The sequence below is a fragment of the Carlito syrichta genome, unplaced genomic scaffold (assembly GCF_000164805.1).
Source record: "Carlito syrichta isolate Samal-C Ts95f unplaced genomic scaffold, Tarsius_syrichta-2.0.1 Scaffold315125, whole genome shotgun sequence".
NCBI classification, from domain to species: domain Eukaryota; kingdom Metazoa; phylum Chordata; class Mammalia; order Primates; family Tarsiidae; genus Carlito; species Carlito syrichta.
In genome coordinates, this window is record NW_007259221.1 from 478,374 (window position 1) to 501,526 (window position 23,153).

Consider the following 23,153-nt stretch of genomic DNA (forward strand, 5'->3'; position numbering starts at 1 on the left):
CGCATTCCATGTAGAGAGAAAAATACATGAATAGGCATAGGATTATCAAAGTGTATTCATCTAATAATGAGAGGCTCGCTATTGAGGAAACCCGTGTAACAAGATGAGAGGTAGAGGAAAAGGGAGGTTCTAATATAGATGGATGCGCAAGTAGACCCTCGTAGGCATTGAAGATTACATGTACAAAATTTAGTAACATTAACAATTTCACAGACGCCCCCCCCCCCCACCTGGCTTTGTGTTCATATAAACTCTTGTGGTTTGATTGGGGTTGCCCTTCCTCATTCCTAAGGAAATGCCTGGTGGGTGGGGGACGCCCCTCACCTACCTGGCTCTGTGCCCACGTGAAAGTCTTGTGATTTGACATGTGAAAACTTGGGATAAAAGACTCACGACGGGTCCCAATAAACGGCTTCTGCTCATTTCACTGAACAGTTGTCTACTTTCCTTCTTTCTCTTTCTTCCTCTTTATATCTATGCCTCCATCTTGCTTTCTTTTAATGTCTATCCCTACTACAGAATCAGCTTCTGTACTAGACAGAGTCTAGTCTCTTTCTTCCCTTCTATTTCTCCAGAATATTCGCCGACGCTGTCCCACCTTCCAGGGACCCTCTAAATCTCTTTTGGGGGGCTGGCTCCCCATAAATCTCAACATTTCTTTGCTATTAATTATTTGCATGTGTTATAATGTAAAGTAATCAAGTTAGTAATAATTGATTCCTATACTATACTATATGGTATTGTCTATTTCACAAACTCTTTACTTTGTATTTCTTGAATGTCTGTGTGTATGCATAGCATTTCCTCCATTCCTAGGTATATACACAAAAAAAACCCTAAGTCTAGTCAAAAAACTTGGAGACAAATATTCATAGCAGTATTACTCAAAATAGACAAAATGTAGAAATGATTCAAATTCTCTTCGACTGATGAATGGATCACCAAAATGTGGTTTACCCATATAATTATTTAACAGTAAAACACGCTACAACATGGATGAACCTTAAAAACATTATGCTAAGTGAAAGAAACCAGTCACAAAAGACTGCATACTGCATGATTCCATTTCTATGAAATGAGAATAAATGAATCTATAGAAACAGAAAGTAGGTGACTGGATTTGGGAGAGAGAAGGAGAAGTGCCAATGAAGAATAGCTGCTAATAGCTAACAGGTTTCTTTTGAGAGTGAGGAAGATCACATTTGACAAGTCAAAACCTGGACTCTTGATTTACCACTCCAATCTAATTCTACTCCACTTTCCCCCATCTCTAGATTCACTAGATAGTTGATATGGCTACAAATAGAGCAACCATACCTCCTCACTTTCCCTCACACCTCACGCCTTTCCATCAGTCAATCCTCTATTTTCTTCCTCCAAAATCTATCTTCTCCACTATTTCTACTGCCACCTCAACATGTCCCGTAGGCTGCAAAAATCTCCAAGCTACAGTAGCCTCTCCTTATTCATAGTTTTGCTTTCCAAGGTTTCAGTTACCTGTGGTCAACCACAGTCCAAAAATATTAAATGGAAAATTTCAGAAGTAAATAATTCATAAGCTTTAAATTGGTTGCCATTCTGATCAGGTGATAAAATCCTACAATGTCCTACTCCACCCAGCCCAGGATGTGAATCATCCTTTGGTACAGCAGATCGATCTACCTATACTAACCACCAATTAGTTACTTAGCAGTCACCTTGGTTATCACACCAGCTGTTGAAATATCATAGTGCTCGTGTTCAAGTATTCCTTATTTTACTTATTAATGGCTCCAAAGCACAAGAGCAGTGAAACCAGCAACTGTGATACACCAAAGATAAACCGTAAAGTGCTTCCTTTACATGAAACGGTAAAAATTTTTGATTTAACAAGGAAGGGGGGGGTATATGCTAAGATTCATGGGTAGAACAAAATCTACCCATAAAATTGTTTAGAACAAAAAAGAAAGTTGTGCTAGTTTTGCTGTCACATTTCAAACTTCAAGTTTTAGTCCCCAAAGTGTGATAACTTTTACTATGGCATATTATGATAATTGTTCTATTTTGTTATTAGTTGTTAGTTTCTTACTGTGTCTAATTTACAAATTAAACTTTATCATACATATATATGTATAGGAAAAACATAGTATGTATAGGGTTCCATACCATCTGAGGTTTCAGACATCCACTGGGGGTCTTGGAATGTATCTGTGGAAAGGGGATCACTATAGTATTCTTGCTTTCACTCACACTTCCTTTCAATGTATTCTCCACATGGCAGCCAGAAAATATTTTTTAAAACAAAATCTGATCACATCATTTCTCTGTTCCACGTCCTCAAACGGCTTACTAATGCATCTATAATAAGATCTACATTCCTTAACACTGGCTACAAAGTTCTACCCAATCTGTCCCCTGCGTACCTCTCAACATCATTGTGTACTTCCCTCCTCCCATGCTGACGCTCCAATTATAGTCCAGCCACATTTCTACTCCTGTACAAAGAAGTCTAGCTTTGCCTTTACCCTCCACCCCTACCTGTACGCCTTGTACCTGAAGGAACGCAGGAACAGAAAACCAAATGCCACATATTTCTTCCTCATACCACTCATAGCACTTTTCTATCCAAATGATTTTTCCCATCTCTCCCATGTAAGCTTTGTTCATCACTCTATCCCCAGAATCAAGAACTATGCCTGCACACAGTAGTTACTCAAGAAATATTTGTTAAATAAATGAGTGAATATATGAACAAATAAATGATAACTGATAAAAGGGGGTAAAGTAAGACATGAGTTCCCTTGGGAACTAGAGAAACAACATCCAAGGGCTACATGTATTTCCACCTAAAAGATAGCAAATTTCTGCTTATTAGATAAAAGCTAATAACTGGAAAAGGTGTAAAGAAAATGTCTTCTTTTCTAGAACTTTGAAGTCTTAACTCCAGCTACTGTTTTGTTTGGGAGAAGCATGATGGAAGAGGTGGAAAAAAGCAGGAGTAATTAGATATTAAACATCAATAGTAACAGCAACAGGGGAAAGAATGGGTAAGTAGAAAAACATTTAATGTAAAAAGAAAAAAAAAATCAAAAGTATTCTAACCACATCAACCTCAATAACAATTCTTGAGTTCATTGTTTTTCTCAAAGAGCAAAAAAGTAAGCCTTTGTAGTGAACTTGAAAAAACAAATTAAAAAAAAAAGACCTTAAAAAATTATTAAGAATACCAACGCTTTTGGGAAAACTTATCAAACCAAAAATTTCTATCATCATAGTCACTGAACCAGAGATGTGTAAATAGGAAAGTAAGCAATGCACATAGAAATAGAAGTAGAGTATTCATGATGATGAACCTTATTCCACATTGGTAATAGGACATCCAAGATGAACCAGCTTATGCCTTTACAATATTTATTACCTTTTCATGATACGCAATACCTTTTCTCTAGAAATAACACTTTCCTACTGATAAATCCATGTACAACTCTGACCCAATGAAAGCTTCCTGCAGAGTCTTTTGTTTATGGAGAAAAATGGAACAAAATTGAATTAAAAGGGGAAATACCTAATTTAGACTGTGAACTAAAGATTTCCCAGGTTTCACTTTCAGGTTGAAAAAAAAATATGATACCAAACACTCCAAAATGGTACAATTCTGGCAGTTGTTTCAAGAATAAAATTTTCTTCTCAATTTTCTGCTTTCTAACAGCCTGCTCACTCCATTTCCTGCCAGATGCAATCTGGAGAGAACATAATAAAATGACAATAGCAAGGTTTTTTGCTATTAGCTAACTTGTATTCAAATTCAAGTTGCCCTATTCTTACTAGCTGTATGAATTAAAAAATTTTAATGTAAATACAGATACTTCTTTCCTTAAATCTTAAAAAAATTCCAAAATCCCTGTAGTCTCATCTTGTCAAACTCAAGGTTCTGAGAGACCTCTCTAGAGACTTTGGTGCTAGATTCAAGGCTATGTTAGCTATACCTGCTAAAGATCCAGGTTGTTAGGACCACTGCACGATGCTTTTAGTTGACCTTCTACAATCCCATATTTGTTCTCTCCAAACTCTCAACTCCACATCTATTTCTCCTCTTCTTAGACAAACTGTAACTGTCCTCTTCTCCACCTCAGAATCTTTCGATATGTCTTCTCACTCTTCTGATGTCCCTTGAAGAAAAGCAGTCTTTTCCCCCAAATTAATCTCTTGTTCCCAGTCAAGCCCAATAACCTCCTAGACTCTGCCCAATAAATTATTCTTGCATTATCAGTCTTTCTCTTCCTTATTTGTTCTTGTTTCCCTTCCTCCAAATAAGCTTGTTTTATTCATCCCCCAAGTTAACTCTCCTGACCCAACTTAATCCCTCAAATTACTCCCAAATTTTTTTCTTTCCTATTTTCTAAAACATGTAAGATTTTACGTTATCTTCATTTATTACTTAATCCCAAGAAATAGTCATTCACTCTCTATCTATTCAGCAGACATTTATTAAATACTTATTATATTTTATGCAATATGTTAGGTTCTAAGAATGTGAAAATGAAGAACAAACTAATGGCCCGATCCTAATGGTCTTGTTCTGAACACTATGAAATTCTGCTATACAGAACACCAAGGTCCTTTCTCAGTCCGCATTTCTATTTTTCTACAATGTTAGAGATTACTAGCCTTGATTACTAGCATTTACTCATTCGTCCTTTGACAAAACTCCCTCCTTCAGGGTTCAAAGCACTGCATTATTCCAGTCTCCTCCCAACCTTACTGACACATCCTTCAACTTCTCCTTAAACTAGCCCCACTTCTTCCTTTCATTCCTTCAAATACAGCACTTCCCCAAACCACCGCCCTGGGTCCTCTTTTCTTTCCCTTCCATACTCGCTCCTTTGTGATCATACCCCACTAGCATAGCTTTTACTTCATCTCTGTGCAAATGAAACACAAATAATAACACATAAATTGTCTATTATAGTTTTACAGATAAGAAAACTAAGGCTTGGGGAGATTTGAAAATTTGCCTAGAGTCATAAGAACTTGAAAGTAGTAGAGCCAAGTCTTGAACCCTGGCAATCTGATGTCACAGCCAATGCTGGTAATCTATACAGTAGAATGAATGGCCTCCTGAGGCTCTTTCTCAAAGACCAGACCTGATTTTCTTTTTTATTTTTTTATTTAGTGACATTTTAATTTTTATTATTTTTATTGACAAATAATTATACATATTCATGGAACATATAGTGAAGTTTTATACATACGACATATAATGATCAATTCAGGGTAATTAGCATATCCATCATCTCAAACATGTACTGTTTTTTTAGAAAAATACAACTTTCTAAACACACAAATAATAAAAGTAAAACCTGAATATCTGCTAAAGTAAACTAATTTTCTAAAATACTATCTTTTATTTTAAAGCTCTAGGGCACATAAGTAATCTATGTGCAGGTGAAGTTTGGACCTCTAACTAGGATCACACCTAATTTTCAATGGTCTTTTAGATATTCCAACCAGAATATACTACTTATCCCTCAAACACATGTCAATTCATCATCTTCCCTCACCAAAATCAGTTCTTGCTTCTCATTTCACAATTTGTTACGTGAAAACTACAATTCTTCCCATGACTCAACCTTGAAACTCACTCCTCCTTATCTCTTATTGTCGTAAGGTTTCAGGATCTCAGTACTTCTCACACCGTCTGTCAGTCCTTCCTATTTATTCACTGCTGCCAAATAACGTGCTAGAAACCCTCTTTAATGTGTCTCCAATATATTTAAGACAGGATTCTCAACTTAATATTTAAAAAATCCTTTATGTATTTTTAAGCTTTTCTTTTCTGATTTCTCATACAGATTGTATATCCTTTCCCAAATGGGCATTTTTAATTCTTCCCAGAACATTATGGGATTTCCTGTGCGCCCATATCTTTGTCCTTTCTTCCTTTCACCCTCTACAACTTCCACTTCCTTAATGTTACTTATATTGTTTCAACAACTAAATGCCATGGCTAGGTTAAAAAGAATTCTCATCCTACTTTCTTCTGGCGCTCATTTTCATCTCCTCTGTGTGTGTCTCCTATTCGTAAAACCAGTCTGTAGGTTTTTTGTGGGAACAACTAGCCATACATTATTATCTTCATAATGACAGCTTGCCTTTGACAGGAATAATACAAATGGTTCTCGTCTGACATCTTTTAGATAAAATGCTAACACTGCTTTTTTTTCCTCATCAATAGTAGATATAGGCTATCACATTCCCCACTATTAAGTAAGCTCCCAAAGGTATGTAACCCTACAGATGAAGAGTGAGGTAGAGCTTATTTTCTTGGGGATAAAGCAGGATATAGAACGTTTTAAAGACAGAACATTTTTATAGGAATAGGGTTACTGACCCAGAGAACTAGCCAAATTCCAATCCAGGTAATTCACTCCTGTTCCCCTAATCCCTCTGCTATTTCAGCTGGGAAATGCTGTCTCCTTCATTCCCTGGCCCAGGAAGGAATATGATGTACACTATGAAACAGCTGCAACATGTCACTCGGGGATGGCAGGCCTTAAAACACTGGGCACAGGAGTCCCTGAATGTCCCTTACCCACACTCCAGAAGTACTGTGGGACTCAATTAGGGAATGTCTTAAGATCCTTGAATGAAAGATGCTAAATAAGCATTCATGTAAGCTACAAAAATTTTTCTGTCTCATTTCTCACTCCCCTTCCTTTTTTCCCCCTACACTTGTTATAAAATGTCTGAGTAAATCATTTACATACAGGGTAAAGGAGAAATTATCCTTTCAAAGCTAAGTGCTATTTTTAAAACTGACCCTGTGTGCATTCACCATATATTTCTAATACTGGTGCTTCTAAACTTGGATTTATTTGGTTTGGATTATTTCAAAACACATACCTTAAAGCCTCCTACCTAAAATAATATTTTAATGTTTGCAAAAGGTCAATAAATATTAATGCCAGTTTTGCAAATCACTATTATTTTAAAAGACAAACTACCTCAGTGGTGCTTTAGCCATTCCTATTCATGCCTCAGAGCCATCTCTTTATCATGTATGTCATTGGCAGATTATAGACACTATGATTATCAGAACTAAATGGGAATACAGTGTTATAGATAATCTAGAAATTGGTTCTCTGTCAATATAAGACATTATATATTTTTTTTATTTCAAACAGATTTAGGATTAACATTTAAATTTTGTTTTCCCTTGTCCTGATCCTACAGAAGCGTACAGAATAGGAGGCAAAGTCAACCCAAGGAATGTTTTCTCCAAAAATAATTTCCAAAATTACAGAAAAATAAGTCTCAATCTTATTTACAGGAGTCAAATAGTTCTTGAAAGCTTTTTTCTTCTTCTTTGTCTCTAATTCTATTAGAGTGAAAAGTGGCCTGAAATCAGGAGACCTATATTTAGAGAACAGGAATGAACTTTGACCCCAAAATTCTGCTTGCCATCTGGAATAAGGATTTTTTTCCAACCTGCTTGCTAATGACTAAACCAACCATAAGTCATTATTTTTGAAGTCAATAGAAGGCTTTCTGCTCTATTCCCAAAGTTCCTACTTCAACTCAAAAAAAAAGTTCTACTATCAATGATAGATATACACTGAACAAAACAATTATTTTTTTCCCTTTAAACTACAAGTTAAATAGTCCTTAGTACTAACAAAACTGGGCAGATCTTACATATTAATTTTTTTTAATTGCTGCTAAGATTCTTTTAAAAACAGGAAAAAAAAATTGCAATGGCTGATTCTAGCCAGGGGAGGTTAAATATTTAAATCAAAGTTATCTCTAAGTGAATGGAATATTTTTCTATTATTTAAGTGATGGGAATAAAGAGGTGATTATTTTCCAGCCACCAACTTGTGCTAAATTAAAAATTATATACAGAATTAATCCAAAAGTATAATTTCGAGCTTTTCTTTTTAAAAAAATGTAATAGTTGGGTATAGTGTATGCAAATCTTACTGCTAAAACTTCTGGGTCCCCAAATGTGTACTCATGAATCCTAAGATTAAATAGTTCTGGAGTGTATTCCTTCATTTATCCAATAAATACCTCTGATGGGTGCCCGGCACTATTATAGACACTGGACATTCAAGCAGTAAATAATGTCAATACCATTTTTGACAAGTGAGTTTAGGTTTTGAGCAGAAACCTATAAACACTGCTTTGTGACATTAATCCAATATTGCAACTGCAGGAATTAGCTTTTCTTGTTTAGAAATAGAAACAGAATTCTCTAGAGCACTTTAAAAATATTGATGTATAAAGAATCTCTAATTATCCTTCATTCTTTTATTTTCCACTTAGTCATCTTTAATTTTTTTTTACTGCCCAAGGCTCAATAAAACAAAATGTGAGGTTGATAAGAAGTTAATTATTCCTGTCTTATCAGCTGTTCATCCTTACTAATTCAGTGATAAAATCCCACAATCTACTTTATTTAATAACTTCCAATAGATCTTGACACACTTAATGATTCACTGGAAGAAAAACTTCCCATCTCTTTTATCAGTTTTTACATGCTTTCTTGATACTTCTGCATAATAAATCAATCACAAAGAGAAAGTATCTCAAGTTCGGTCTTCACTGGCACTTTCTGATTTTCTGGCTTCTTAAGAATATTTTTTCAGCATATCCTATGAACTTTATTTTTCTATCTGTAAGTTCAAAACTGATTCTTTTAGAATCCCAGTTCAAACATCAGCTCCCCTGGGAAGTCTGTCCTGATCTCTCATCAACCCAACAGTTATCTCCCCCATATCTCTGAATCCAGTAAACACTCCCATTGTGAGACTTATCAATCTGTAAGGTAACTTTACCTGACTGCACATCTGTTCACCTTGAAGGAAGGACCTTTGTCCTTCTTTGTACCTTTATGTATCCAGCAACCAGAGAGGGACTGGAACATGGTATGCATTTTTGTTAAATTGAAATTGAAATTTAGAATCATGCTTCTCAAAATTTGATTTCACTAGAATATTTATATTTCTACTGGCAGAAATGTACAAAATTTGCAGAAAGCAATCTAGCAACAACAATTTTGATAATATTTAAGGCTCTAACCCACTAATTCTCCTCTATGAATATTTTCTAAGAAAATGATCATAAATATAAAAAAGTTTTACAAAATAACATTTATAATAATGTCAGTCATCATAGCAAAAAGCCCAAGAACTTAAAAAAAAAAAAGAGCAATACTAAAATAATTGCTGTTCTACTCAATGAAGTAAAATTCCATTACTAAGAATTCAAAGGATTTGTAGTAATATAGAAGACTTCATAATAGTAATTATAAAAGCAGGACATAAAATTGTATATTTTCATCCAGTATTCTAAAAAAAATTTTTTTAATAGGACAAAATGTTAACACTGCTCATTTGAAGGAAATGAACTATGAATACGCCTCTCCCTCTTTTTATTTTTCCATATTTCCTCAAATTCTGTAATTAGGATATTACTTTTTATTATACAATTATTTTAAAATGTGTTTATACAAATGTGTAATAATTAAAGATTTATCTCAGAGTTATGCCCAAAATGTACAATTTCCTCTGTACCTAACAAATATTAATATGTAGTATTAAAGCATAAGAATCCACTTTCTTAATAAAATATTCATCACGGATAAAATCTCTACAAAATGGCCAAAAGGTATACCTGAACTAATTTCTCAAAACACTTTTGCCACTATGATTCCAGTCTTTAAATCACCATTTTAAAATATGATTGGAATGCTTTTATAAAAAGAATATTTTCTCATGTGTACATTAGAATACATATATATCTCTAATTTACTATATATATTAGCACTGTAATGTCATAAAATTGTGAAACCTCTGGTCTGGTGGTTTCACAATTTTACATACCACACAAGAAAAGTTCCAGGGAATTCAAGTAAGTGCTTTTCAACATGTATTCTGTTTTAAGAGCCTAAACTTATCCCTAATCCTGAAATAAGTACAATTTCCTTTCACCAAATTTCTGAACTGACAGCCATAGCAGCTGTAACGGCTGGCCTTTGCTAAGAAATAAAATAACCTCTAAGCAAATAATTTCCACGATTTGTGTATCCAAAACTCTATAGTGTCACCAAAATGTTTAAAAATATGCTTTGTCAAAAGATAAATGAAAAAGCAAGTAATCAGTTACCTCTGTAGAATGGATCAAAAATTCTAAAACATAAGTATTTTAAAATTATTTAATGGTGATATGAGTTTGGCATTATTAAAGTGACGCTGATGAACACACAGACCCTGAAAATGTTACCCCCCCATCAACGAGCTACTTTATAATACAGAGTATTAAAATAAAGCATCAATGTGAATTAGCAAATAGTTGCTCAAAAAATGACTGAATTACACAAAACTCCAACAAACCAAAATTTGTCATCAGAGAACTCATGGAATAATTTGTAAATCAGTAATTAATTTATGGCAGTTAGTGTATGCCATTTGACATGCCTCAGTCAATTTTCATTTACTTTTCTTTAAGCATATGTCTATCTTGAAACACAGAATCTTATGTGATCTTTCATTCGTCTACTCATTCAACAAACGTTTTCAAGTATTTGCAATACTGCAATTACTGTGTTGGACACAAATCAAAAGTTAAGCTAAGAAATATCCACAAGATATCCGAAAGCCACCACATTCATAAACTGCAACACAAGCGGGGGAGGATGTGGCAAGCAGTTCCATAAGAAACAAGAAAGAGCTATTCAAAGGACAATTAATGAGGGGGGCGGGGACAGGCTAGAGAAAGAAAGGAGGTGCCATAGTGCAAAGTTTAAGTCAGAGACAGCTTCATGGGAGAGGCAGCACTGAGCTGCATCTTAAGGAAGGGAGCACTGCAATCGTATTAGGTCTACTCACTCCATCTGGAGGGCAGGGCTGGACCTTTCCCCCTTCCTGTGAACATGCTATTTACTTTGCTGGTTCAACTATTTCTCCTTCTCTAACAAGCTCACTTACGTATTTAAAACACATCCTCACACGTAAATATCTTCAGGGAATCTTCTGTGATACCAACCTTCCTGAACTAGTATCCGCAAGCTCTCGGCCCTGTGCCTACCTCTATCCCAGGCCTCATAAACTCTACTGCATTTGCCAAGCTATCATTCACATTCATGAACCAGGAAATACTTGAGGACTGAATTTCTATCTTATCTTCTGTATCCCTAAAACCCCTCAAGATGCCCAGGCACAGTAGGTACTAAAAGGTCTAATGAGGAGCTGAATTAACGAATAAAAAAATGGAGCAACTGTCAGTCAACAAATCCACTTAGGAAGCTACTTTTTATTTTTTTGAGTTGGAGTCTCACTGTGTCACCCAGACTGGAATGCAGTGGCCGCTCCCGGCCACCGCAGCCTCGACCTGCTGGGCTCCGCGATCCTTCCGCCTCAGCCTTCCAAGTAGCCGGGACTACAGGTGCGCGCTACCACGCCCGGCTCATTTTTTGATTTATTGTAGAGATGAGGTCTCGCCAAGTTGCCCAAGCCACTGAGCCCGGCTAAGAAGCTATTTAAAAGAGTTGAAGCAAGCCGGGCTTGATGGCTCAGCCTGTAATCCCGCGCTTTGGGAGGCTGAGGTGAGTGGATTGCCTGAGCCCGCGGGTTCGAGACCCGCCTGGGCAGCGAGACCTCATCTGTACAATAAATAAAAAAATCAGCCGGGCGTGGTAGCGCAAGCCTGTAATTCCGGCTACTCGGAAGGCTGAGGCGGAAGGATCGCCGGAGCCCAGCAGGTCGAGGCTGCGGTGGCCGGGAGTGGCCACTGTACTCTAGTCTGGGCGACAGAGTGAGACTCCAACTCAAAAAAAAAAAAAGAGTTCAAGCAAAAAGGAAAATGAGCAGCTCAAATTGGGATAGTGAAAAAGGTGTTGAGATGGGGTAAGGAAAAGAAAGAAATCAAGCATACTTGAAAGTCTAGAAAAATTATGGCACCATTCACAGAAGGGGGAAGTTGGTGAATCCACTGGAGACACACAGAGTTTGGAGCTAACAAATATACCTCCATAAGCAGAAATTCAGATTATCTAGCACATTACCCCCAAATATTGCAAAAGTATTTATATCCTCACCATAACATCAAATTTTAATTAAAAAACTAATGAAATGAGTGCCATATCTCAACTACCCACAATTTATTTTTAAGTTAGAATAAAAATGTAATAACTGTTCATTTAAAATATATTTACATTTAATAAGTTAGTTTTATATAAGCTATTTTTATTTTATTTCTATGTGTATACATCATTTGTAATGAAATTTCTTGAAAAAGACAGGAAAAAAATAATTTCCTGTTACTAGAAAATTCCAAATAATTGAAGCCTTCCCTGGACCTTAAGACAGAGGGTAAAATTATATACCGATATGGGAAGTACATATACATGAGAAATAATGCATTTATTCCATGAGTTTATACATATACAACACAAAATAAAATAAAGTTTACCTAGATAATGAATGGTTTTTCCATTGATAACTGACTGATCAACTGAAATCAATCAGTAAATTTAAAAAACTCAGGGTATAAAGGAATAAAAAGAGATTTCTCTTTTTAAAAAGTCAACTGAAATCAGTCAGTAAATTTAAAAAACTCAGGGTATAAAGAAATAAAAAGATATTTCTCTTTTTAAAAAGTTAGGGAGCCGGGCTCGTTGGCTCAGCCTGTAATCCCGCGCCTTTGAGAGGCTGAGGTGAGTGGATTGCCTGAGCCCGCGGGTTCGAGACCCGCCTGGGCAACTTGGAGAGACCTCATCTCTACAATAAATCAAAAAAATCAGCTGGGCATGGTAGTGCGCACCTGTAGTTCCAGCTACTTGGAAGGCTGAGGCGGAAGGATTGCCGGAGCCCAGCAGGTCGAGGCTGCGGTGGCCGGGAGCGGCCACTGCACTCCAGTCTGGGTGACAGAGTGAGACTCTAACTCAAAAAAAAAAAAAGTTAAGGATAATGATTAGCCCTTTTAGAGATGCAAAGGATGGGGTCAAGGAGCACACAGGCAGCTTCAAAAATAGAGGGAACATTCAAGTGATTGAGAGGAGGCTTATTGGGTGCTTGATTACTGACATAAAATTAAATATATAATACCCTTGCATATATCAAATTTCATGTAATAAAAGTTTTCAAACCCCTATTTAATCAATCTAACTTTAAAAAGTAGGGAATCTTCTATAGAACAATTAACTGTACGTAATTATATCACATCTTATCTATATAATTTTATATATAGTTGCCACACCTAAGAGCTATTTTTCCAGCAAATACAGAACTTGACAACTTCGTTTTTTCTTGAAATTTCCACACTTTTTCATGAATTTGACACACAGCATGGTGTTGTTTAAGAAGAAACTGTAAAACAACAAAATTTGTCTTCCATTCTTCACTGGCTAAACAAGATGAACCAGAAGAGTAGATTCTCTGGGCTTTAGTAAAAGGGCAGACTTTTTTTGTAGTAACATGAATCATTTAGAAGTAAACCTAGGAACTTCTTGTATAGTGAGATATTTTTAATCAGTTAATTAATTAAGTTTACCAAACAAACACCTTAATCATTTTTCTACCATCTTAATAACATTTTTCACTGTATTGTTTTCCTTACCGAATATAGCATGGATAGGTTGTCTGAAACTTCGATTTGATCCTTTGTTCCTGAGGCAATTAAAGCAGTATCTCCTCTCACAAGATAGAACTCTAAATGTACTTTCCCATACTTAATTCCCTGCATTGCAATGGGGATATAAAATATATAAGGCATAGTCCTTTTTATGAAGGGCTCTGAAGTTTAGTAAGATCAGTTAAGCACATATAGGTAAATACACAAAGAGTAAGATAAGTTATCCATAATAGCAATCAATAGGACATGACAGTGGAAAAAGTCAGACTTTAGAGCCAGAGAAAACTGGATTGAAATTCTGACTCTACCACTTACTAATTTTGAAACCTCAAGAGCCTCAGTTTTGTCTTTTTAAAGATGGGGAAAATATTGCTGATGTCAGAGATTATAGTGTGGATGAAATAAGTAAAGCAACATGTCTTGTAAGTAAACATCTGTTGTCACTTGGAAGGTCCTCTTTAATGACCATCAATACTTCTGTTTTTTTAATTATCATTGCTGATGAAGATGGCATTATTGATTTTGGTAGTAATAAACACAGTACTAAGGGGTTAAAATGAAATTGTAATACCAGAATAGGAATTCAGATGTCTAAAAGATTCAGATGACTAAAAGGTAAGAGATTTAAAAATAAAAACAAACCAACTTAACAAAGCGGTCTTTTCAAACCTGCCAGTCCTAGAGTAAGAGAGGTTATGGCAGATGAAGGTCTATGATTTCAACTTAACTATTGCTACATCTCCCTTAACTAGAATCAGAGGAATTTTGCCATCTAAGAAATATCCTCTTCATTTAAAATAATTTTATCCTAAAGATATATATATTTATATATACCAATAATTGCAACAAATTTACCATGTAAATGAGATAACATTTTCATAATATTATAATCAGCTATTCAGACTATCTTGAACTTCACCAAATTGCTTATATAGGCTTTACATAACTCCATCTGCAGTGTGGCTTTCAAAATTTCCTTAAATCCATCCTATATGAAAGCCTTCCTTTATTTCCCTAGGCAGAAATGTTTTCCTCCTTTAAAAGGCCATAGTATTTCTTAAATTAAATTTATTTATTTATTATAAAGATGTGGGGTACAATTCGGGGTTAGGAATATAAACACTGATCATGCAGGTACCCTTGTTGATGAGGTATGTCCCTCCATCGCTTGGCAGTTTCCCTCAACTGCCAATCGCTTTCTTATAGCAATATAATTGTTCAAGGTCACCTTATGAGTGAGATCATATGGAACTCAGTTCTTTGTTTCTGTGATACATCACTGAGTATGATCTACTCCAAATCCATAGTATTTTATTCATACTAAACTTGTAACACCGTGGATGTCTTCTATATTGTCTATTTGTGTAGACAGCCTTTACTTTTTCCTGACACTACATTCGTTATAATCATTCAATATTTATTAAACACTTATATAAAGTTACATGAATGTGCTTAATAATCTATCAAGTGATTTGAAATATGTTACTATTAAAAAGATATTATGTTTTAGAGCTAAAATGTTGCTAATACTCCATTTAGTGTACTGCAGTGTAGTTTACTAAAAAATACTATTGTAACTTAAAATATTTAACATAGCCTCCTATGTAAACAATCATTAATTACCAATGATTTTTTTAAAATAGTATATACAATATACTCTAATAATGGGGAGAGACTGATGTCAAAAAAATATATTAGCCCTGCCTAGAAACACTATGAGTTGGCCTCAGTATCAGCCCAAGGAAAAGACTTTAAAAAACAAATTAAAATTCCAGTTGACAAACAAGTTAAATGCCCAAGAAAAGTCCTGTAATATGTGACTTGTAGTAACTCAGGATTATTAAGTTGAAAACAACCCACAAAAGTGAGATATTACTAAATTTTATTTTTACACTGAGTTTATTCAATATTTCAATGGAAATGAAAAGTATTAATCTAATTGCATAATCTAATTGCATAAACAAAGTTCTCAGAGATATTGATCTCACACAGTCAGGTAGAGGTAACACTAATTATTAATATCACCATGAGATACCTGAACACCACATTAAGATGCCTTATTTCTTTTTTTTTTTATTTTTTTTTGAGTTGGAGTCTCACTCTGTCGCCCAGACTGGAGTGCAGTGGCCACTCCTGGCCACCGCAGCCTTGACCTGCTGGGCTCCGGCGATCCTTCCACCTCAGCCTTCCAAGGAGCTGGAACTACAGGCGCCGCTATCACGCCCGGCTAATTTTTGATTTATTGTAGATATGAGGTCTTGCCAAGTTGCCCAAGCGGGTCTCAAACCCGCGGGTTCAGGCAATCCACTCACCTTAGCCTCCCGAAGGCGCGGGATTACAGGCTGAGCCACTGAGCCCGGCTAAATGCCTTATTTCATGATGCTAGAATACAGAAAGAATTTCTATTTCTCAGAAATGTGGATATACATTTTTATTATTCTTATCTCCTAACTAGTTTTGAATAATATTATCATAACCAAAAGAAGAAAATAAATGTCTAATAAAAGAATATAAATACCACTAAACATAAGGACACAAAATAATAAAAGAATAACACATACATACCACTTCTGGGTCCAATAGCTGAATAGTTGTGGAGATTACATATACAAAAATAAAAATGATTCACTAAATTTTTTTCTTAAAACACTGTTGTAGCCAAGAAACCTTAAACATTAATATGTCTAAATTGTTCCAACCTGCCAAATCAATAATCAGAACTTGATTCACCTATATAGTCTCAATTCTACTTCCAATTCAAGACAAGTAATCATGAAGTTGCGAAATTACTGTAATTTCCTGATTGCCTTGATGCCAAAAAAGGGAGCAAGAGTTAGTTTTGACATCCCTTTTATAACACCAAAAAAAATAACTTAGGGATATATATACACAACATTCAGATTTTGATAGTTGAAACTTAATTATGTACAAATGATCAAATAGTTTTATAAAGTCCTGACTCGTGATCTACTAATATTACTAATTTAGGCATTGATAAAACTAGTAAAATCAAATAATATATAAATAGCTGTATTACATCTGAAGTTTTACAGAAAAATAAAATGAAATTATTTTTAAACTTTAGCAACGGAGTAGATGTAAAAATATACTTATCATAAAATATATGTTTCAAGCTTATATTGTAATATATGTTACAAAAACAATGACTTCTGGAATATCAGACTCTGTGATAAGTCATTTCTAGTAATCCAGAAATACATTGGAAGATGAATGTCAGGAAGCCATTACTATAACATAAAATATTTTACCACCAGAAGGCTTCAAAATTCAAAATAAATCACATGTACTATTTCTAAAGACATCTGCCATCAGAACCATCAGTCCACTAGATTCTGAACTGCAATCACAGCTCTTCATGGACTTTATATAATCTGACAATAGCTTACAGTTATAAACATGACAAAATAAACAGAATATCAAAACAGTGGAGCAAACTAACATTAAGTACTAACCTAATTGTGATCAAAATGGTATAATTTCTAATTCTTGTGGTAAAAATACAAGACAAAAATTATATTCTCACTATTCACGATTTACAAAGCATGCCCTCAATTTCTATTTAACAAGAACTTTTTGAAAGACAGAAACTACAATATCAGCTGTTTAAGATGTTTCTACACTATTTTATATTTTCAAAAGAAGCCAAATTATGAGTGCTCTTATCTACCTGCTCGATATAGTATAATGAATGTTTTATGCACATACATGCTAACACAAAAGATATTCTTCAATTGATCTGAGTTTCCCAAATATAGTGTGTATGACTAACAACTGAGAGGAAATACAACTGAAACTGTCTGCTGGAAATCCATTAAAATCTAGGCACAGAAAAATGCCTGGGTGACAGGATAGTTGGATGTGCAAATTTATGCAGGAATGTAGCCAAATTTTTGGCAATTCCCTTATGGAGTCCGATTTATTAGCACAGGTACTTTCTTTTTCAGTTATAATGTTATATTTAAAGAACATTGGTTGAATTGGAGGGCCTGCCTGGTCTTTAAAACAGAGTCTTAAGGCTTGAATTTACAAATGCATGGGATTTCAAATACAAACAAAAATTTGCACAAAAAAATATATGTTCCACAAAAACTGCCATATGCAGCTCCCAAAAATCAGTACCTAAAACAAAAAATAAATAAGCAAACTATTCGGTATTGCATTCTATATTTGCCTTTGGATAAATTATCTTTTAAATTTTTATGCAAATTATTTATTTGGATAATTTATATTCTCAGAAAAAAGTGTTACTGAAAGAGAATTTAAAATTTTATTTTATTTATTTATTTATTTTTTTGAGTTGGAGTCTCACTCTGTCACCCAGACTGGAGTGCAGTGGCCGCTCCTGGCCACCGCAGCCTCGACCTGCTGGGCTCCGGCGATCCTTCCGCCTCAGTCTTCCAAGCAGCTGGAATTACAGACATGTGCTACCACGCCCGGCTGGTTTTTTTGATTTATTGTAGAGATGAGGTCTCGCCGCCCAGGTGGGTCTCGAACCCGCGGGCTCAGGCAATCCACTCACCTCAGCCTCCCAAAGGCGCGGGATTCCAGGCTGAGCCACAGAGTCAGCTGAGAATTTAAATTTTAAAGCATATGTTCTTCACATATGCATTAAAATTACTTCAAGGAAGATTTAAAGTAGGTTTAAACTACTTCATGGTTTTCTTTACTTTCAGTGTTTGCTTATTTTTTAGGAGTAAATTCAGTACTTAACTCCTTTGCAAATGATTTAATAGCCACATTTGATGTAAGTCGCTCTGTACTAAGTCCCCTTTATGTCTTCAATTCTGTGGAATGTTATATCAAAAATTAAACCACAGTATTTTTTCTTCAAAAGTTTATAATCTAATACGGGCATAGGTTAAGCAAATGTACACATTCAAAAGTACAAATATCCTATAACTAGCTCTAATTGGTGTGACAGTTTAAAGTCGTTGAGCATTTTGAAGAAAAAAATACTATAACTTTTCAGGTAATCAATAACAATAGGTAAAATTTACACAGCACATTGCATTTAAGAAGTGATTCTCATAAAATTCACTGAATCCTCAGAACATCCCATGAGACCCCAGGAACATGTTTTCCCATGTTAATGATGAAGAACCTGAGATCCACAAAAGGTAAGTGATTGAACCGAATTTCCACACTAAGTAGTAGAGCTAAGATTCAGCTATCACAGTCAAATCAAGGCTACCACTGGATTTGGAAGTTTCAAGTTCTTTCGTAAAAGTTATCTAATAAGGTCATTATAACAACTCTATTAGTAAATAGTAGTAGCTAATATTCATTGAGTGCTTATTATAAGGCAGATGCTGCCCGATGCTATATTAAGTCATTCATTCCACATAAAACCCTATAAGGAAGGGTTCTACTAGTACCCCTATTTTACAGAAGAAAAAACTGAGGCTCTGAGAAAACAGGTTAAGTGCCTAAGTTCACACAGCTAAGTAGGAATGAAAATCAGAATTCAAACTCAGAGCCTCTGGTTCAGGCACCAGTGATGTTCATCCAGCTCACTCTTAAGTAGGTTAACATACAGCAGATTAAGAAACTTGCCCAAAGTCACAAGAAAAAAAACCTGCAGAGAAAGAGCAAAAAATATATCTCCTAACTCTTCACCCTAGCTACATTTCCTAAATGTAGAATAATTACAATCATTAAATTCAGAAGGGGCAAGAAGGATTTCGGTATAGGTGCCTCTTTAAAGCAGGAAATAAGCAGGTGAGAAACACTGGTGGAGCAAGGAGTAGAAATCATCAGGCTAGAGAAGACATTCATAGTTTGAAGGCAGAAGAGAGTAAAATGTATGTGATCAGGCACAGTGTATTTGTTGTTCTGACGTAGAGAACATGAATTGGGCTGCATAAAGAGGGATTCCTTTAATTGAGGAAGTTAGTAAACGTGAAGTACTAGACTGACTTGAGAGAAAATTTAATGCCACTAAGATTTAGAATAGGTGTCGTCATGCCCCCCAAAGAAGTGATAACCCCACCACTGCCCAAAGCACAAGGAAGAAATAATATAAGGATTGAAAGCAGATGACTACACATGTTCATTTTCTTTTTTATTTCTTTTCTTTTTTTAAATTAAAATGTCACTTACAGTTTAGCAATTCCTTTTTATTGTTAAAACCTCCTTGTGCAGTAAAAACTAAGAGGGAAACATGATTAACATGTTTCCCTCTTAGTTTTTATACCATGATTCTATGGTGCTGGTGACTTGAGTATATGGATTTTCCTCAAAATTATATTAAAATCAGATAAAGAAAACGGCAACAAAATCCCATTCAAATGAATAAACTAAAGAGATTACCTAAAGTATATGTTAGAAGTATAATTTTCAATAAATACAGAAAAACTAATCATGGCAGAGACCAAAAACAACGAAGTCAAGATACTAGTAAGAAGCACTTTTGAAAAGACATATTAAATGAGAAAAACTATCCCTAATGGAATTTCTTCTCTCATTACTTAAAATAAACCAGGTCACTGAGATAGGATTACACTATAGTATTTTTTCATTTTAATTTCACTTGTATTTCATCAAACCATAAATTCCCAAGGAAATACCTTAGACACGTGCCCATAATAACTGGAATGCCTACCATTTCAGCACAAGTACTTTTGCATGAGTTCAACAAAATAAAAAAAATGCAGTGAGATCCCTCCAAGTTTTTTGCTTATGTCAACAGCTATTTTATGAGTATGAATTATCTCTGTAGCTATAAACTACATGTGTAAAATACATTACATGAGTCTGTGTGTAGCCTTATTGCGGAGGTCTGAACTGACACAGAAACATCAAAATCAAGCTCAATTTCCTAGAATATAGCAATCATAAATTTTTTCTTCCCAAAGCTATTACTGTTAAATATACCTTGATAAATTAAGTTCAAGTGTAACTACAATTGAAATATATGATTCAACTGAGCTATGACCTATTTTTCCCCTCAAAAGCAAAGGGGAATTATGACAGTTGTGAGACTTATATTTTTCCATTCCAGGTGCTTCTAAAGTTATTTTCCACTACAGCTAAAAGCAAAATGCACTTAAGTGACAATTATTTGCTTTAAAGTATAGTTATTTACATTACTACTCATAGGACAGAATTTTAATGACAATTTATAAAATAAATATATTTCTTCATTTATCTTTAAAATGTACAGACCAAGAGGCATTCCAGAAGGAAATACTCTCAATATGTAATATGATATCTAAGTATAAAATTCAATTGTAACTACATAACATATTTACATACAACAGAACCAACAATCAACATGACAAATACAAAATTAACATATATATGTGGTTGAAGATACCCACCCCTAGCAGAAAGCTTTTTGGTGTTGATAATTTTGGCAGCATATTCTTGTCCAGTAGGAATTTTCATACATCTTCTCACCACTGAGAATGCCCCCCTGGAAACCAATAATTAGCAGGTCATCAATATAATCAGATCTGATATTCTATTAAAAACTTACAAAATCTGAGCATTTTTATTGATTTTAGTGGATTATCAGTGTACTATAGTAACGTCCAAAAACTGAACAATACTTCCTGGAAACCCAGACCTTCTTTAATGGTGAAGAATAAAAGGAAATTTTATCTAACTGGGAATACACATTATTAATCAACAAAATAAAAACAACTGCCAATTATGACCACTGTTGTTTGCACATGAAATTTGAAAACATTTTACAATTCACACTCACATAGCACCAAATGCTCTGAGAAAAATTCTTCAAAAAACAGAGCTGAGAAGGAGCAGCAAAAAAATCTGCTGGCTATTTATTTTGGTAGGAAAAAAAATAATGGTGGCTCCAACTAAGTAAACATGGCGATTATTTTCTTTAAAATATAAATCTTGAGCACATTTGCCTGTTCTAACAAATCTTGGTATGGTGATTTCTCTATGCCCTGTTTTGGGCTGGGGGAGGGGACCTGAATTAACCTGCTCTTCCGACATATTCTCCATCTTTTAAGAACAGACTATATATATATATATATATATATATATATATAAAATTTTCATTACATTTGAAAATAGTTACACTTCCTTTAATTCAACTGAATAAACCAACACCACACATCAAAGCACTCCTTTCATAAGTAATAGTCGAAACTAGCGAAAGAGGAAAGAAGAATTGAGTTTGGCTTTGATGCTACACAGCTCGGCCCCCAGGTCCCTTTGCCTGGATCCTCAGTAGGTCTCCTGTCTCCTTCCTTAACATCTCCAAGTAGTTCTGCCAGGCGGGTTGGGAGGTGGTTTTCCACAACGCTAGGCTACCCTTGGGAAGCGCTCTCCCCGTCTCCAGAGGGCTTTTCCGCTGCCTGTATAAATAAATCCTCCCAGAGAATGCAAAGATGCACACGTAAATGGTGGTGAGCGAATAATCTGGTGCAAAGAATAACCGAGCAGACAGGGCAGGGGCTGAGTTCTGTGGGGTGGCCTTTTCCTGGACAGAACAACTACTGGATGCGAAACAGACTCTACGCCAAGTTGAACTTTCGGCATCAATAAATATGGCACCGTCTGAAGCAGTGAGTTCTCATCCGTACGTGGGTCACACGGCCGACACGCCGGCTCACCAGGAGGCATCTCTATTTACAGAAAACATGATCTATGTTGCATTTTACATGGGTTCGTTTCCTCTCCAAACACATCACACACACACACTTCTCGGGATGACAGCTACGACTGCAGAGATCGTAAATTCACTGTCTCTCCGTGCAGGAGGGTGGGGAAGCGCGAGAAGGTGAGCTGGGGATTATCTGCACCCGCGCGGTCGGGGCGAGGGGTCCTCGCCCTCCTGTGCTCCCTCCCCTCCCGGGCAGCACCTTCCCCAGAGCTGACGAGCCCTCCCTCTCCTCCGGTCTCCCAAACTCGCTCGCCCGACGACGGCGGCCGGGGGTCGGGGGCGAGGCGACCAGCTCTCGCTGGCAAGAGGACATGCGGATGCCGGCCCAAGGCGCTTACTTTCCGAGCTCCTCGAAGAGCTGGTACTCGTCCGTGAACCTGGTGCAGGTTGCGGTCGAAGCCATCCTGGTCTGGGCCGTGCCCTGGCTGGGAGCGCGACGGCCGGGCAGCGAGCAGGCGCGCGGCGAACCCCGGGACTGGCCCCGTGGCGCTGTCACCCAGGGCCGTCCTCACTTTCCTCGTCCGAGAGTAGCTCGCCCGCGAGGGAGTGTGCGCAGGGGCGGGGCGGGAGGGGAGATGGCCAGAAAGGGTGGCGTGGGGTCTCTTGCCCACGCTCGCCGATCCTCCTCCTCCTCCTCCTCCTCCTCCTGCGGGCCTCGCTTCCTCCTCTCCTCTGGACGCTCCGCCGCCCCTCGTCCAGCCCCTCTCCCACGCAGCGGGGAAAGTACTCTCGAAGACGGGCCGGGAAATGGAAAAGCAGCCGGGCACGCGGCGAGCAGTTGCGAAATGACCCGCACCGGGGCAGGAGGGGGCGAGGCGGAGGGGCGGGAGTCCGAGGGGCGGAGGCGGGGTGCCGAGGGGCCGAGGCCGCGGAGCGCGGCGCTCAC

The 23,153-nt window shown here is 36.5% G+C and overlaps 1 protein-coding gene across 10 annotated transcripts in view; it reads right to left on the reverse strand.

Moving 5' to 3' along the window:
* The window catches only part of CAMK2D (calcium/calmodulin dependent protein kinase II delta), a 323,725-nt gene extending 300,583 nt beyond the window's left edge, over positions 1 to 23,142 (reverse strand). For 9 of the 10 annotated variants that reach the window (XM_008072334.2, XM_008072337.2, XM_008072331.2 and 6 more), the window contains exons 1-2: positions 22,606 to 23,142; positions 20,952 to 21,046 (exon numbers count right to left, since the gene is read on the reverse strand). In XM_008072334.2, the coding sequence (XP_008070525.1) occupies positions 20,952 to 21,046; positions 22,606 to 22,670 (160 nt within the window). In that variant the 5' untranslated portion in view covers positions 22,671 to 23,142. Of the gene's footprint in view, positions 1 to 16,368; positions 16,419 to 20,951; positions 21,047 to 22,605 lie in introns of those variants that run through there. The other variant, XM_021706084.1, reaches the window with a different exon arrangement.
* Between the last annotated feature and the right edge of the window lie 11 nt (positions 23,143 to 23,153).